Source organism: Parambassis ranga, chromosome 19 (assembly GCF_900634625.1).
Source record: "Parambassis ranga chromosome 19, fParRan2.1, whole genome shotgun sequence".
Classification (NCBI taxonomy): Eukaryota; Metazoa; Chordata; class Actinopteri; family Ambassidae; genus Parambassis; species Parambassis ranga.
In genome coordinates, this window is record NC_041039.1 from 21,267,435 (window position 1) to 21,283,813 (window position 16,379).

Sequence of the window (16,379 nt, forward strand, 5' to 3'; positions counted from 1 at the left end):
AGGCAAACCAGCAATGACAGAGAATCACTTTGCAGCCAGATTTATTTCCCCCAGACATGTATTATTAGATAGTAGTGCCAAATATAAGCAAAGTGATTATTGTAGCGGGCGGCATGGTGGTGCTGTGGTTAGCACTGTCTCACAGCAAGAAGCAAGAAGCTTCCTGGTTTGATTTTGACTGGGGCCTTTTCTGTTTGCACGTTCTCCCTGTGCCTGTGTGGGTGGGATGTGCTAGTTAGGTCAATTGGTGACTAAATTGCCTGTAGGTGTGAGTGTGAGTGTGAATGGTTGTTTGTTTGCGTATGTTGCCCTCTGATGGACTGGTGATCCGTAAATAGCCCCCCCGTGACAAATTCAGATGGATGGATTATTGTAGCCTGTGATCTGCTGATGTTAGAACCACCTTAATCTCACACTATCAATGCATGACAAATGACACTAAGCAACCACTATAAGCCTTAAAGCTCACAGTGAACTCCACAATGCGAACACCAACACAAACATCGATAACATACATCAGACACAAGACAAGCCATACCGTCAACAACATAACACACTGGAGGTGTTTGGCTTTTAGCTTGCATCAGTCTTATATATATATCTTATATATATATCCCAAGTTTCCCTGAGGGACCTTCCCAAAGGGATTAATAAAGTATATTCTATTCTATTCTATTCTATATAAGGACCTTCTGTTGCTAAATGCTAACATCAACATACTATCAGCCAGTACTAGCATGTAGCATTGCATTATACTTACTAGTAGCAATGTTATGATTATCATCATTTGTAAGTCTGAATGCTTTTGTTGCTAAGTGCTAGCATCAATATAGGCTTTATACTTAACATGTCTAAACAAGTTAAGTAAACAAGCTTACCTGCTTGTTAATAGCATGGCAAATCATACTTGTATAGCTAATGCTAATGTTTGTTAATTAGCAGTAAAAGTGGAAGTGGAAGCATAAAATGAAGCATTAAATATTCAAGCCTACATAACTACCATGTGTTGTTGTTTGTGACTAAATTACATAGTAACAAAATGTCTTTAATTACCTCAGAAAAGCCAGTTTCAGTAAAATATTGGCATGCTGCACATATTTTCCACTCCATGTCACAGAGACCGTGAACAGGGATTGGATGAGAGAAGCAAAGAGGTAACCCAATTAAAGCAGGTCTTTTCAGATCTCAGATACAGATCTGACTCACACACAAATAAACTGAAACACACACAGAGACCATGTGGAAAACACATAATGACACATCTCTCTTGTAATTGTGTCTTTCATGCTCGTACACACACATCTCTCCACCACCACATCACACACACACAGACGTCTGTAGTAAAGACATGCGGTAGGCTAGCTGTGTCCTCCTCATTACTGCCGGCCTTACTGTGATCAGCTTAGCTTCCATCACTCCCACACAACCCAATCCAGCCCACTCCACAACACTTGTACTGTGAGGTTCAGGTCCAATGTGACTCAGAACAGAAACATAAACTGTGTTCTGTCAGACAATATTCCACAGCATTCCAAAAGGACCATTCATACATGTTTTGATATCATCCATTGGCAAGTACAGTTTCCCACAAAAGGGATGCTCAAAGCTTTGCTGGTGATTTATAATGGAAGCGTTTAGATCACACAAAGTGTAAAAACCTTTAGGACTACATGTTGTTTTTGCTGTAAGGAGACCAGCTGACTCAGTTAAAGTTCTGATGAGGCCTCACCAGAGACATTGGCTGGGCTGTTGACCATAAGTGGTTGAGCTCATATTCTCCTCAATCTGAAAATATGCTGCAAATAGTTCCAACAGCAACACTGCACTGTGGATCAGCCTGCCTGAACATAAGGCCTGAACCCTGGTGAAATGGACTGAGACCTGTTATCCAATGGGATGCGGAATCACCCTCCACAACTAGCCTTGGATCCAAAGATATGTCAATGAAGATACAAAATTATAAAACTAGCATCTGAGACCATGGATGCCATGACTAGGTGACGCCACTGCTACAGATACAGTTCAATATGACCCGACTTAGCGATTTGACCGGGGCTGTAGTGACCATTTTACCATCTTTCACCTCTTTGTTTTGGTTTTAGATCTATGGTAGGTTTACTGGTTTGGTTATCTCTCAGTGCTCTCATCATTCCCAGGAGTAGCAAACATTTTTCTTAGGGTAAGGGTTATTGAATGAAGCACAGGTAATCAGAGGTGAGGACTAGTTGGTGTAGCATTCAGAAACTAAGCAGACACATAGAGCTGGTGGAGACCCAAAACAAAGCCAAAACCTATAAATACTGTTTAACAAGGAAGTATTGTTTCAGTTTACATCTTCTCTTACCAGTGCTACTCTCTCTTTACTTGGATTACTAAGTGATGAGAGGAAATGAGAGAGTTTAAACCTGTTTTTACATTGAAACTTCAGTTAAAATGCTACTATTGCTTTTATTATTGCTTTGTTTACAGCTGCACCTTACTCAACACGGCCAACTATCAACCCCTCAGTGGAGAGTAGTTTTTACTGATGTCCTGCTCATGAATCAGGTGCTGCATGCAAGTTTTTGATAAAAGTTAATTGAAACGTATAAGCGTCATTTCACCGTTCACAGAAATTGCGATCAATGTGCCAAACTTACCCATTCTTTTAGTCAGTGATCAAAAGGTTAAGTGTTCCCAGTGGGGTTCATAGTAACAACTTGTTGTCTTCGTCCCTGCAAACCTCCTGTCTCTGTCCTCACTTTCACACACTCTGACTGAGCCTGTGTCCTTCTCTGTCTCCCGTAGTGGAGCCCAGCTGGGCCAAGCACCTCCTCAGCCTGCTGGAGTCAGACTGCTCAGAGTCTAAACGTGACCGGCCTTAAAGGTTTTTCTTGGGGAGAAAAAACACCCACATCCCACTGTCAGTCAAGCAGTGGAGCATAGTTTCAGCTGGGCCGGCATCCAAACAGACATGAAACTATTCTATTTCGGTCTGCCATATGAGCAGTGGTGCTGTTCGTCGGAGGAGGAGGAGGAGGAGGAGAAAGGGGGGAAAGATTCTGTGGTAGAGCATGTAATTGCAGAGTGACCAGTTATGGTGAGACGTAATTGCAGACCTCATCAGATAGAGAGAAACTGCCAACAAGACAAGGTAAAGGACTTTTTAAATAAGACTTTGGAAAAAGAAAGAAACAACACAGACCACATAAATAAATGAGGAGCTGGGTTCCAGATGTGGCGGCAAAGGGAGGGAGGGGAGGAGAATAAAGAGAGGGAGGGACAGCAAAGAGGGCCAGATGAAGGAACTGCCATGGCAGCAGAAAGAAAGCTCACTGCTGCCACAGTGAAGGGTGTTTACCTTCCCAGGAGCAGTCGCACAAAATGGAAAAGGGGGCTTGGGGAAGGTGAGAGGATGTCGGACCCGGCCTTGTGTTGTTTCTGGACCCTTACCATGAGCACTCCTGGGTGTCTGGTTTCACGTCAGCCTTGGAAATGACTACCTTATGGAAAAACTGGGAGCTTTAAAAATGAGGAAGGAAAATGAAAATATAAACGGCAGTCGGCTGGTTCCCATTACAAACAAGACTCAGCTGGTCCGGGTCACTGCGGCTAATATCACTGCATATTCTTGAGTGAATAATTACCATGTGATTTTTTTTTGAAGCGGGCCGTTCCTTACACGCACTCCCATCCACATATAAGGGTCTGTAACACTGTATAGAGTCAATAAATATTAGCTTTAGCCTAAATCTTAATGTAAACAGCTAATTTCCTCACACGTTTCCTGACAAAAGCAGCAGCAGGAGAGTTGAAGCAGCCTTACATTGCTTTGTGTGTAGGTAATTTTCATCTATAAGTAAACGTAACAGTTTAGAATAATCATGAGAACAAATGAGGTTTAAATAGGATTGTCTCGCACAGAACCAGGTGGGTCTGGCTGCACTCTAAGGCCCTGTTCACACTGGAGAAAGTCAATCCAGCTAGAGTAGGATTGAATCCAGATAGCCTTCAAGCTGGATACATTCAGACCTGTTTTCAAATCTGGCTATCACACTCAATCCAGCTTAACCCGGCTTGTTTGTTGCCCTTCAAACCGCTAGGTGGCGCCTCGTAATATACAGAGCCCGGTAGGACTGCGTCGTGTATTTTTTTTCTTTTTGTTTGTTTATTCCTTTGTAGCCCTGTCGAACATAAACTCAGGGCAAAGCTGTCGTAGTTCGACGGTTGTTTACATGCGGCTTTTGTACGCGACCCGGACACTGTTCCTGTGAACCCGGAAGTATGACATTGCTAGCAGGATTCGCTAGCCGTATTTGCGTTCAGACCTGAGCCAGATGTAAGCCAATCTGGTTCTATTTATCTGGTTCGAGATCTATCCGGATATATCCGGGTTCGCATTGTTCAGACTCAGAAAAAAACTATCCAGATATATCCGGATACAGCCTGATTCCCTCTAGCCGGATTGATTTCCCCAGTGTGAACAGGTTCAAAGGATGCCACTGTAGGTTTGTGTGTCAAGTATGCAATCTGTTCAAGCCAGTATTCAATAAGCTTAACATACTTTAGTTTAGCATTAACAGCTTAGGGTTAACAGCTAGTCTGCTATTTACTACCAACCTTAAAATTCTTATTTATTATGGTGTTGGCCGGCGCCCATACTGACATTCAAAGCCAGTCAGAATCAATTCAGAACCCTTAAGTTGAACTTGTCACTCATTTCCTGGGTTAGCAGGGAGACTCCCAGGAGATAATCTACTAGCAACTGCAAGCAGACATATTCAGGTATAAATCTAATTGTACTACTGATAACAACAGGTAATTTAATGGGCTGACAACTCTCAGAAAACCTGAATTCACCAGCAGTTTGTTGAGCCTAAACTCCTTTTCAGTCTGAACATGGAACACAGAAAGAACGATGACAGAAATGTGTTATAGAAGCTACTGGAACAAACATCATGACTTCAGCTCTCTGTTTCCTTAAATTTGAAACTATTCCCTATTCCTGCAAAACATTTAGAGGAAGCATCCTCCAAAGCCTCAAGGTTTGAGATGGGTTTGTGGTGTGGGTTTCTGGGAACTGGTCTGACAGCACTTCTTCTTTCTGGAGATGGGGGCTCACTTCTTGGTTTCTCTTATACGGACCGTCTGATTTCCCACTGGAAGGGCCCCATTCAAAGCAGCTGCGCACCATTAGGGCTGCTGTTCTCATTGGCAGAGCGGGATTGTTAGATTGCTGCTGAGAAAGGAGCTTAAAACCAATCCAACCCCACGAATCAAAGCCTCCCCATCCCCGTCAATTATCAGAATATAGGGGGGGGGGGTATTTTTTCCTCCGCAGTCATGCAGAAAAAGTTTCCATGCGGATTTCAGCATAGCTCCATCTTCAGCTGATGTTCTGAAGACAGACAGAGAGAGAGTGGAGGAGTGGAAAGACTGTAAAAACAACTGACAGAGCAGGGTTTAAAGGCTTGAAGGAGAGTCAAGCACACATCCCCCTTTCTCTTTATAGTCTGATAGCATAAGTTCACATATTAGTCATACATATCCTCTCATCTTGGAAATAATAAGTCATTCAGTTGAACACTTGAACTTATAACCACTCATTTGTTGCTGTGCGCTCTGGATGCAGCGCGTTGCTGTCGGTGGTCGCTGTTTTTCTTCCATGTTTGACAAAAATACATTTGTTTTCATGCTGCTGACAGCTCTTGTGTGTCGCACATGATACACACACACACACACAGACAAATATCCTGTATTTGCTCTGGTGCACACTTGGCATTCATCCGTGCAACCAAACAGAATCAACTATATCCTGTTTTTCACTTTCCTTCTTATTGAATGGGCTCATTATCCCCTCAATTTCCAAACTTACATCCCGTATTTGTCATCCAAACTTGGACAAAAATTTATTTTAAACCTCTTTCAATATTTTGAATTCGAACCCTCTGGCAGTGCACACGGGGGTGATGTTATTATTTGGAATCCAAAGCAGTAATTATGCATTTAGCATGATATCTATCTCTTCCAAATTGTGCAATTTATTGTGATTTATGTGAAATTAATGTTTTATTTTCTTTGTAAACTCCATTATGAAAGATTTCTATTCTCACTAATGATGTTCTTTGGGTCTTTTATTGTGCTTTTGTACACTTAAATCATTTTATTTATTAAAAATCCGTCCATGTGGTGACCTCTGAATGAAGGCTGTTCAGTTTCTGGATTTCAGGTCTTTATTTTTAAAACCCTGTAATCCATTTATCTCTTATTTATTTTTGTTTTTTGCAGTCTTCAAATGTTAGATCATTTAGGAAAATAAAATGGTTGATGCAGAGGAGAGGTGGAAAACCCTGCTGACTTCTGTCTGGATTATTATGTTGCCATCTATTGGAGTGCTGCTGTAAAAGCGAGCGAACCCCAAAATATTCAGTCACATTGCTCGTGATTAAACATGAACCAGTCAGCTGGTATGAAGTCAATAACATTCGGATGTGTGGTGTGATGTTTTTTTTTTTTTAATTCAGCTTCACTGGAGCTTAAGAAAGAAAAAAAAAAGTCTGACTGCAGGTTTGACTGCCTTTTATTAAGCAATTCCCCATGCACGTTTTTTTCTTTGTACCATCATGAATCTCAACATATCCATGCCACTGTGGTGTCAGTCAGAAATGAGTCTTGCCACTGTGCAGCAGCAGCAGTGTGTATGACTGTGGAGAAGAGTCCCAGTATCATAGATGTGTGTGCTACATATTTTCAGTGATTGTGCACCTGTCAGTGGGAAAAACAAAAACGCCCTGTGGCTCTTCTGATCATATATATGAATATTGATGTTAATAGTACAAATATAGGCTTCTTGTGATATCATGAACCTCACGTCGTCGTGCAGTCGCTCTCTACACCTGCTTTAAAAACCTTTGAAGAACAACACAAGTACCCCAAAACCCGAGTGTATCTAAAATACATTTTAATCTTGCTGAAATTTGTTTTTTCACAATATTGTTTACAATATTAATCTGTCTTCGTTCTCTTCATCCTCGCTCAGGTCTTCTTTATCGTCTCGAAACAGAACTGTACAATCATGTTCATGTAAATAATTGTTCTACATCAAGGCACAAGACAACAGCCGTTGCGGGGGGGCCTTGGGTAGGCTGATCTTTAATGGCATCCCTCTGGCACACAGGAGAACAGGGTAGCCTCGGGGAGGGAAGTGGATTGTGGTAAATGAAGAGGTATGGATCTTAAATGGGGGGGGGGGGGGGGGGTAGAGGGGAAAAGTGTGGAAGGGGGAGGGGGAATGTGCTCTAACAAGGTGGAAGGTGAGGGGGGGAAAGAAACGGTGATAACCACTGCTGCTTCCATTTTATTTTCCAATGATAGTCATGTATAAAAAAGAGGAACCAATAAGATGTTTTTTGTCTTTCTTCAGTCTTCATTTGTTCATGTACATAAAGTAAAGTGCTTTTTTTTTCTTCTTTTTTTCTCTTATTTGCCAAAAGCCAAAGGGTTTCACTAACAGAATGGAAATGGAAACGAGATGTCCTCTTTTTTTTTTCTTTTCTTTTCCCGTAAGAATGTGAAGGAGTGGATAAAGGGCCAGTTCAGGTTTTATTTTCTGCTCAATTTTGTTTTAGTTGATTTCTGTTCTCAGTTTTTTTTCTGATGTTTTCTTGTCAGGTTTCAACCTCTGAAAGACAGAAAAACAGAAAGAAAGAATGATATATCACCAATCAGCATCATTTCATTATCACGGTAAGAAAATTACAACTGTGTCTTTTCTTTACCGTTTCCCTGAAGGTTGGAGTGCTCACATCTGGATGCTTCTCCTCCGCCTACCGAAGGCCTTGGCGCCGACGTTGGTGGGGACGAAGTTGCTGTTTCCCATTCCCCCTGACCGGCTGAGGAAGTCCGCCAGGCGGTGAGTCACGCAGGTTGCCGTGTTGCAGGCTCGCTTCTGTGCTGTAACGCTGCTTCAGGAGAACAAACGGGGGTTAATGCCACGATCTTACTCTGACACAGACCACACAGATAATATGTTTTAATTGAAATACATACATCAGCATGTATGTATTTCAGGCATTTTGTTATTTTCCTTACCTTTGAATTTGATGATGAGAGCTTCACAGATCATATTACTGAGCACTAAAATGTTCTTATTTTAAAATTTAACTGTTTTAGTGTCCCTAAGAATGACAATGAGCTAAGGATTCCTGGTAGAAAAATACGTTTATTGAACAGCAAACATGGTGACGCATGAGTGGATCATTTATTAATGGTTAGATTAAGTCTTAACTCTTAAATTTCAGGAGCATTAAAATGCCGTCAAATGACTCCATATACAGTACACAGAGATGAATGTTCTGAACCGGCTCCTGAATTACATTTGTGAAAATTAAAATCTGATTGTCTGACATAACATCATTTCATTCTCTGCCAAAGAAAAAAATAAGGAGGGAAGGGAGAAAATGAACTGAAAAGTTGGTTGCAGTTCAAAGTCTTCTCATGTCAATCAAGCAGGTCATGCACTTGCCAATCCGAAAAAGAAGAAACTGGGATGAGGAGAGGGAGAGATGACAAGAGGAGAAGGAGGAAAGAAAAGAGGAGGAAGAGGAGATGCGGAAAGAGAGGGGGGCAGGATGAGGAGGGGTTAGATGCTGTCAAACGTCTCGCCGTAGCTTGCATAGCTGTCGCTCTCAGGCGCACTGCGCTTCTTGCCGGGCGTTCCTGCTCCCACGTTCGTGCGAGGGAATGTCTGCAACTTGTGCAGCTCCTGAGACAGTTTGCCCAACACACAGGTGCTGAGGTTGGAGCAGCGCTTGGTTAGGGGCCTGTCCATGCTGTCGTGGAGGGGACACACAAAACACATGCAGAGAACAGGCTCATAGATAAGGGAAAACATGCAGGTCAAACTTCCTTCATCCCTACCCCTCCATTCTCTCCTCTTTTAACTCTCACATGCATGTCTTTCTCATGCCATCCCCGTACCTCACAGCATCATGCGTCTACCAGACATTCAAAGACCTTGTCATCGTCCCGTCATGCGCCTCCACCCCCCCCCCCCCCTCCCCAGTCAGTTCTTTTACACCCACAGAACAAACAGAAACCAGTCGCTTCCCACTGTCATGCAGCTCCATCTAATTGACATCATGCACACTTATTCGTTCTGTTAAGCATACAGTGTTCACATGCCCCGGAGGCAGGCTCGAAATAGAAGTCCTGTTCACACAAAGTCAAAATCAAACTCATCCATGCAGGAGCAAGGTCATGACAGAGAATTGTATTTTTAATATTAGCTCATTTTTGTGAAGGTTTTCTGTGCTTTAGTCCACTGAGATGTACATACCTCTAGGTCTGACTGAACCCCAGTGAGGAGCTCAAAAAGATGCATCCTAAGTGAAACCAGAATATAACACCCCAAAAAAAATCACCCTGATCTATTTTCCAGCAGTTTCTGTGCAGGGAGGAAACTTTTTTCGTTACAAAATGAAGAAGAATCATGGTACCTGTTTCCTTCAGTTGCCTGCTGCTCCAGCTCCTCCGCTGTCATCTGCACAAACTCCTTGACGATGGCGTTGAGTAACCTTCGCGCCTCGTAGTCCGTGAGCGTGACACGGTCTGACATGGACTCTAAACCCGGTCTTATAGGTGAGTAGGAAAAGGTCAGAGGTGAAAAGGGGGGAGGGGGGGGGGGGAGATCAGCGTTAATGTAAATGTTTCATCACCTGCAGTTAACATAAAGGGGGTGGGATGGGGGGGGGGGGGGTGTCTGGGTGGGGTGGTTGAATGGATGGACAGGAGAAATGAGGTGGATGGGCGGGGGGGCGGTTGGTTTAAGACGTCACCAACTCTTATAGGAATGACGTCTGAGTCGGAGGGCCCCCGGCCAACACGGGGGGGAAACAATCTGCGGAGAGTGCCCCATCTGAGAGAGGGGCTGATGAGCAGCCTGCTGTAGATTTATGACTAAATCGATGGCTTCATGGGAACAGTGTGGGGAGTGGCCTGAATGGGGCTTCATATAAATATATAGATCTCATTTATCTCCCACTGAAGTGAATTACACTTTTTTTTTCATTCTCTCTTGGTCTGTTTGATGAGTTAAACTGATCCAATTTCTATCCATTTACACAGGAGGGTACACAGAACAAGAGTGCAGCAGTTATTAGGATATTTCAGATTTTTTTTTACAAACATTTGTAACACATAAACAATCATTTTTACTTATCTAGAACCTAATATAAAATAAGAGAAGTCCTGCAGTTTTGCAATACTTTAAGAGATACAGCAGTTTTTTTTTCCACATGTCAGCTGGGAATAAAATGTGAGTGTCTCACCTGGCAGGCGCGGCTTGTGAGCAGTACATCTGGCAAATGACCAGGGCATAGGCAACGAGGAAAGCAGAGATCTTCAACATAACCATGGTCCCCTACACAGCGAGAAAGACAAGCCCCATCAGCTTCCCCTGCTGCACAGAAGTTCTCAAGTCAAAGCACACAAAGCAACTGTGTCTGATGTCTGATCCCTCAAAAGTTTCACCAAAAAAAAAGAACAAAGAACAAACAAAGTGTCATTTCCCAGACAGAAGTGAGCTTTTTGAGTTCTACCCACACCTAGCTCTGGTCTCCTGCTGAACATCCTCACACACAACACCCCTTCAGATCTGAGCCACATAATAATCTACTCTTCTCCTGCAAAACGCACTGTTCCTCCGAAATATCCAGCCGAGAGCACAGGACAGGTAGTTCTCTCATGGCGTGCGCTGCAAGACGTGGAGTGTGACATGCCTGTGTGTGTGTGTGTGTGTGTGTGTGTGTGTGTGCAGGTACGAAAGCAATGGATGTAGCACTTGCTGCTGCTGGAAGAAAAGGAGGGGTGAAAAGAGAAAGGGGTAGAGTGAGGAGGTGGGGGGGCTCCAAGCTTGCCAACTCCCTAAGGGACCAGTGCATTAGTGTAATGAGCTGCCAGCACTCTCTCTCTCTCTCTCTCTCTCTCTCTCTTTCTCTCTCTCACACTCAATCCTGGGTCCACTTGCCCATTTTCCTCTTGTCACTCTCTGTTCCTCTGTTGTTCTTCAGCTCGTATCTGAGCGCCAGTCTTCCTCTCTTCTTGCACAGCTCTCTTTCTCTGGCCTCCAAGTAACAGACTGGACCTTCACAGCGTCATGGTCCTGATGCTGCCACCGCTGACCCCCAGCAGCCATTAACCGCCACTATCACAGTCTAACAATCACAATCAATAACAATGTGCCTATAATCCCACCTCTGATAACACACATTACATTTCCAGTCAAACTTCCATTCCATTCCAACACCTCATCGCCCCAAAAACACAGCAGTAAAAAGTCGACACTTACCTTCAGTGATAATCACCCAGCAAAAAATAAATAAATAAATATATCTCTATGCAAAACACAATAAGTTGACTTTCTCTCAACTTGCAGAACAACTCTTGATTCTGTTGCATGCAGCGCCAACGCACCAGCCTATATATCCCACCACTTGGATTTGTGCATTGACTGTGTAGGTGTTTAATTATCTGCTGGCAGCCAATCACGATGCTCTGATGCCACGGCGAGCCAATGGGACGCTCCCCCCTCGCCCCCACTCCTCTACATCCAGGTCCTGGCTTTACTAATAAGGAATATGGTTTTGCACTGACGTCATTCCTCAGTCACTAAGTGCTCCATTCACAAAATCCACCAGTCATTTTGACCATTTGCTACCCCCACCCACCAACCCCCACCAACCCCCCCTACCCCCTCCACATCCCAATTTGCATTGATGTCATTAATTAAATAGGAGGCAAAGCAAACTGGTGTCCGTGGAGAAGCATCACCAGCAATAAATATTTTAAGAACCTTCCAAAAATGTTACATTTCATGCTATTTCTCAAATGCCAAATCAATAAGGGCCCCCACCCCACCCCACCCCACCACCTCCATCCTCCAGAGTAAGCACTTAGCAGGCGGGGCCATCTGCTGGGGAGGGATGTATACTACACAGTGACGCACTTCTGGGTTCTTCATTCATAACACTGCTTGGACAGCACCATCTCCAACACTACACCCACCGTGCTCCAGCTCTGTAAACACTATTTACAATCAGCTTATTATTGATTTGATTTGGGTCAATATGTTCTGTCTCATCAGATATCATAATTTTCCTGGCACTCTACTTATCAAAGTTTCTATTTAATTACGTTCAGTCTACAAATAATTGAGCAGTTATTATCCATCTGAATTGGATGTTTCCTCCTCTCCTCTGCAGCTTCTGCACACAGTCAAGTGAAGTATGACAGCCTCCATCTTCACTACAGTGAAACATCAAACTGGATTCAGTTAATAAAGTGATACCACAGTCACTTCAGTAATGATCACTGCTGCCCGGGCCTCCTCCTCCCACACACTGAGCAAACGAGTCGTCCTCGGCAAAGACCAATCGATGACAGCCACCGACAAGAGCCGTTTCTCAAAAGCAATTACACAACTGTTTGTCGTGTACCATCATTCCTTTTCCTTTTCATTAGGGCTGCATGTGTGTGCACAGCGGACAAAATGAATGGGCATCCACTAGGTGTGTATGTGTAAGATTATATGTCAGAGTAAAAAGCGAAGGGAGGGGTCGCCTCTCCGTGTCTGCGTCATAGAGGAACCCCATTAGACGGGATGAGCCTTTTAGTGCTATTGAGCCACAAGGCTCAACCATGTCAGACACTAAATCACTGCTGAATAGACAGCTGAAGCCTTGCCGGTGCACCTGCATGGTGTATTTTTTAACCTGCAGAACACTGCAAGAAACATGCTTATCATAAGAATCACAACTTTTTCAGACGTATTGACTCGTTTATAGCTTCATTAATCTCAAACTTGTCGCAGCATCATTGTCTCAGGATGCATTTCTTTAAGGTGCTTTCTGCACTTTGAGTCCAAAGTACATTTGGTATGTGTAAGTGCAGGAAAAGCTCATCTAGAGTCTGGATCTAATCTCTTGAGATTTGCAGTTAGGCCTCAACCACCATGCTAGCCTTTTTGCATCACACAAATCAGTTCACATTAGGACTTCTGCAGAGCTGCAGAACCAGGACACACTTAGAGGGATTATATATCTCGGCTTGCTTGTGCACACCTCAGTATCACTCCCAGAAGAGCTGGTGTAGGTGGCCGGGGGAAAATTGTGTGGTCTAGGACCCAACATGTAGCATTTAGCTGGCTTTTATTGTCCCTCTTTGGTTAGATATTACAATATTTCCTGGTTACATCATTATTTGGGTCTCTGTTACCACAGTTACAACTTCTGCTCCTGCAACAATTACAATCGCTGCCTGAAAGCGAATGACTTTCATGGTCTCAAGGCGTAAAAGGATGCTAAAGGAAGTCCATCGTACTTCTTTTCTTGTTGGAAACAGACGCCAAAGTGCTACCCTCTGCTTCAGGAGCCAGTGACAGTGACTGTATGCACACCTACTTACCACCTATCACTTATCAGAGCAAACAGAATGAGGACATTCATCCTGTAAAATGTTTGTTGTAACTTAAATTGAATGTCTATATTATCATCCACTGTATGTGTCTGTGTTAGTGCATCCCTCTGGCATTTTTAAAATTGACTGGACTGAGTGTGGGGAGGCTAAATATACAATAATATTTCTTTGTGCCATTATGAATCTACAGTTGTTAGTATATATGTCGCACATGGGTTCATTGTAACCCCCCTGTGTGTATCTCTTCTGCAGGCTGTACTTATGTACATGATCTTTCCAGCGTGGGTGTCCTTTTGGGTCATTTGCATCACACTCCACCCCAGGGGAGCTGCGAGTACACGCCGCCCCGGCTCCTTCAAAGTTTCCCCTCACTTCCTGAAAAACTTTGGAGTCGATACAGTAACCTTTGAAGCAGGGCCTCCTCCAGCGCAGATCAACGCACCCACCGTGGCGTAAGTTCTTGCCGGAGATACACAGCTGCCAACTGTGATGTTATTAGATGTACACAGAGGCCTATGTCACAATAAGAATTCAGAAATACATGTGCACTCACAGATTCAGCTCAAGCTACAATATACTAAAATAGCACATACATGTCAATGCAAAAAGGTTTGGAAAACACACCTTTTTTAAAATGTTTTGTTGTAGAAATAATTAAAATTTTCTGAATGAATATTGATTCTACTTTGAACATACGTCAAACAAACATCCTGACCAGCCAAATAAGGAGTAATGTCATGGAATGTTAAGGCGACCAAGAGTAGCCTCCATTATTAGCTGAAACGACAGCACATGCTTGTTTGTTGAAGGGGCACAGCTCCCTGCTGACAGCTGCTGTCGCTGCTCTCTCTCCACCTACACACAACAATTAGGCTGAAGTTAGCTTGATATTGGATATTGGATTTTCAGTGGATATTTGTTTGTTGGCTTTCAATAACGTGTAAAGCAAACAGTTAATACCTGACAAACGAGCACGTTTGTGATTCTTAGAAAAAGGATGTACAGCCATTAGTTACAATACTGAAGGTGACAGAAACGAGTTCATACCAGTTCCCCGGGGGTTTAGGAAACGTATATGAAGGTGAGGGATATACTGCTGAGGAGCCTTTCAATTATTATTATAAATCAAACATAGATGCACTCTATATATATCTATAGATGCACTTTGCACCATATATTTTATTTATAACAAAGTCTGCAGACCTAGTGTAGTAACCCTAATCCAGAATTTCAAGGGGACTGCGGTTCATGGGACATGCTGGACATCACTCTCTGAACATGTTTATAGCTTGATACATAAAGTCTGAACCCTATCACGCTCTTTGCTCTTAGACCTCAACGTGTCATAGTTGCTGTTGTTTTATTGTGAAGGTTTTACAGTCTGCTTTTACTTCCTGTCTTTGTTGTTAGCCTAACCTGCCCTGATTAATCTCACCTGTGCCTTGTTTCCTAATTCGTCCTTTATGCACCATGCAGCCACTTTCTCAGTGATCGTCTGCTGTCTCTGTTCCTGAGCTTATGCCTGCTTTTATTTGAGCTGTTTGTCTGGATATCTCTAAACGTGTCGTCTCTCTCTTCGCTCTGTCTCTCTGTGGTCTGCATGCTGGCCGGTAGATCATGGTTAGCTTAGCTGTTTTCTCCCTGCCAATCATCAGAGCAATCAGCGGATCCATTCACATTTTTAAAGGCGACTTTCCTCCAGTGGCAACTGTGACTCTTCTGCCTGTGGTCTGCCCCTGTTTAAACTTATGCTGAGTCTGTGGTTGGGTAGATTATACTGTTTTATTGTTCCCTTTTGGGGTGCTGACTATTTTAGCCCTGCTATTATCTAAGTGAGTTTATGTTTTTTTTGGTTGGAATGAGAAAAGTCTCAAAAATTGTCAGAATAAAAAGCATCCCACCAATTTAATAAGCCGTAAATATTACCAATACTACAAAGTATTGCAGAGTCATCCATGAACAGAGACTATGAATCACCACTGGGAGGACAGAGAGTGTTGATAGGGTCACAGCAGGGCGAAATGATCTATATGGCACCGCGCACCCTCAGGCACATCCCGGTCAGTTAAGGCCAGGCCCATCCAGATAAATCACATCCTGAGCAGAGAGGAAGACGAAACAGCACTTAAGTCATTATCCAACTGCTGGTCTGTGTAATGGCTCTCAATCTCCAAATCTAATCAGTGGCTTGCCACCACAAAGGAGGCTCGCCACCTGATTAAATGCAAGTTCAAGTGGTGAAACTGGTGTCACTCTGTGGTTTTACATCAGGGAGAGCAGGGAGCTGTTTACACACCTGGAGTGGAGTGTTTAACTGTTGTTGGAGGGGCCTGAAGCAGGTGAACACGCTGTTCCATCTGTTAAACCTGCAGAACAAGTGGCTGGGTAGAAGGTCATGCTAACATCTGAACAGGTCATCAGCAAGAAGGTGTGTAACATGTCAAAGGAGCAAACAGTAATGGTCTGCATTTCCAGTCCTTTGCTGCTCTTCATCCTCAAGACATTAAGGAGATTACATTCAATTGTTGAATCCTCAAAGCATCAATCAGGGGGCCTTCTTGCCCCGCAGCGTAGGCGGGATTCTGGCCCCCTGGCTCTGACTGACTCACTGTCTGAGCCACCGGGCTCACTCGTATCTACTCCACATCCATTGAAGAAAAAAGAGCAAACGAGAAAAAGAGACCTCTCAGCAATCGATAGTGCGACGCTTACAAATGCTGTAGACGTGCAGAGCAACACAAAGGAGAGGTTGTGTTTCCGAACAGTCCCTGCTGTGGCTCCTATTTATCATGATTACACAAGAACGAATGTGGTGACCTGACTGGCAGATATATGGTGCAGTTGGATTGCCAGCGTGACTATATAAAACATTATGAGGATCATTTAATCATTTATTTCATCCACTGATATTCTGTAATAGAAGGCCA

The 16,379-nt window shown here is 43.4% G+C and overlaps 2 protein-coding genes across 3 annotated transcripts in view; both read right to left on the reverse strand.

Annotated features, from left to right (window-relative positions):
• The window catches only part of insc (INSC spindle orientation adaptor protein), a 47,342-nt gene extending 44,475 nt beyond the window's left edge, over positions 1-2,867 (reverse strand). Inside the window, exon 1 of the mRNA XM_028430580.1 lies at positions 2,640-2,867. The gene's annotated coding sequence lies outside the window, so the exon portion shown is untranslated. The remainder of the gene's footprint in view (positions 1-2,639) is intronic.
• A 4,659-nt stretch (positions 2,868-7,526) lies between these two features.
• On the reverse strand, positions 7,527-11,456 carry LOC114452141 (calcitonin gene-related peptide-like). Of its 2 annotated transcripts, none has more exons than XM_028431287.1 (5): positions 11,327-11,456; positions 10,308-10,399; positions 9,477-9,611; positions 7,758-7,940; positions 7,527-7,660 (listed from the first exon to the last, which is right to left on the reverse strand). In XM_028431287.1, exons 2-4 carry the CDS (start codon positions 10,391-10,393, stop codon positions 7,781-7,783), a joined length of 381 nt encoding a protein of 126 aa, XP_028287088.1. In that variant the 5' UTR covers positions 10,394-10,399; positions 11,327-11,456; the 3' UTR covers positions 7,527-7,660; positions 7,758-7,780. The 2 variants fall into 2 exon arrangements, with proteins under 2 accessions (XP_028287088.1, XP_028287087.1); XM_028431286.1 differs by having other exon boundaries at positions 7,758-7,943.
• Between the last annotated feature and the right edge of the window lie 4,923 nt (positions 11,457-16,379).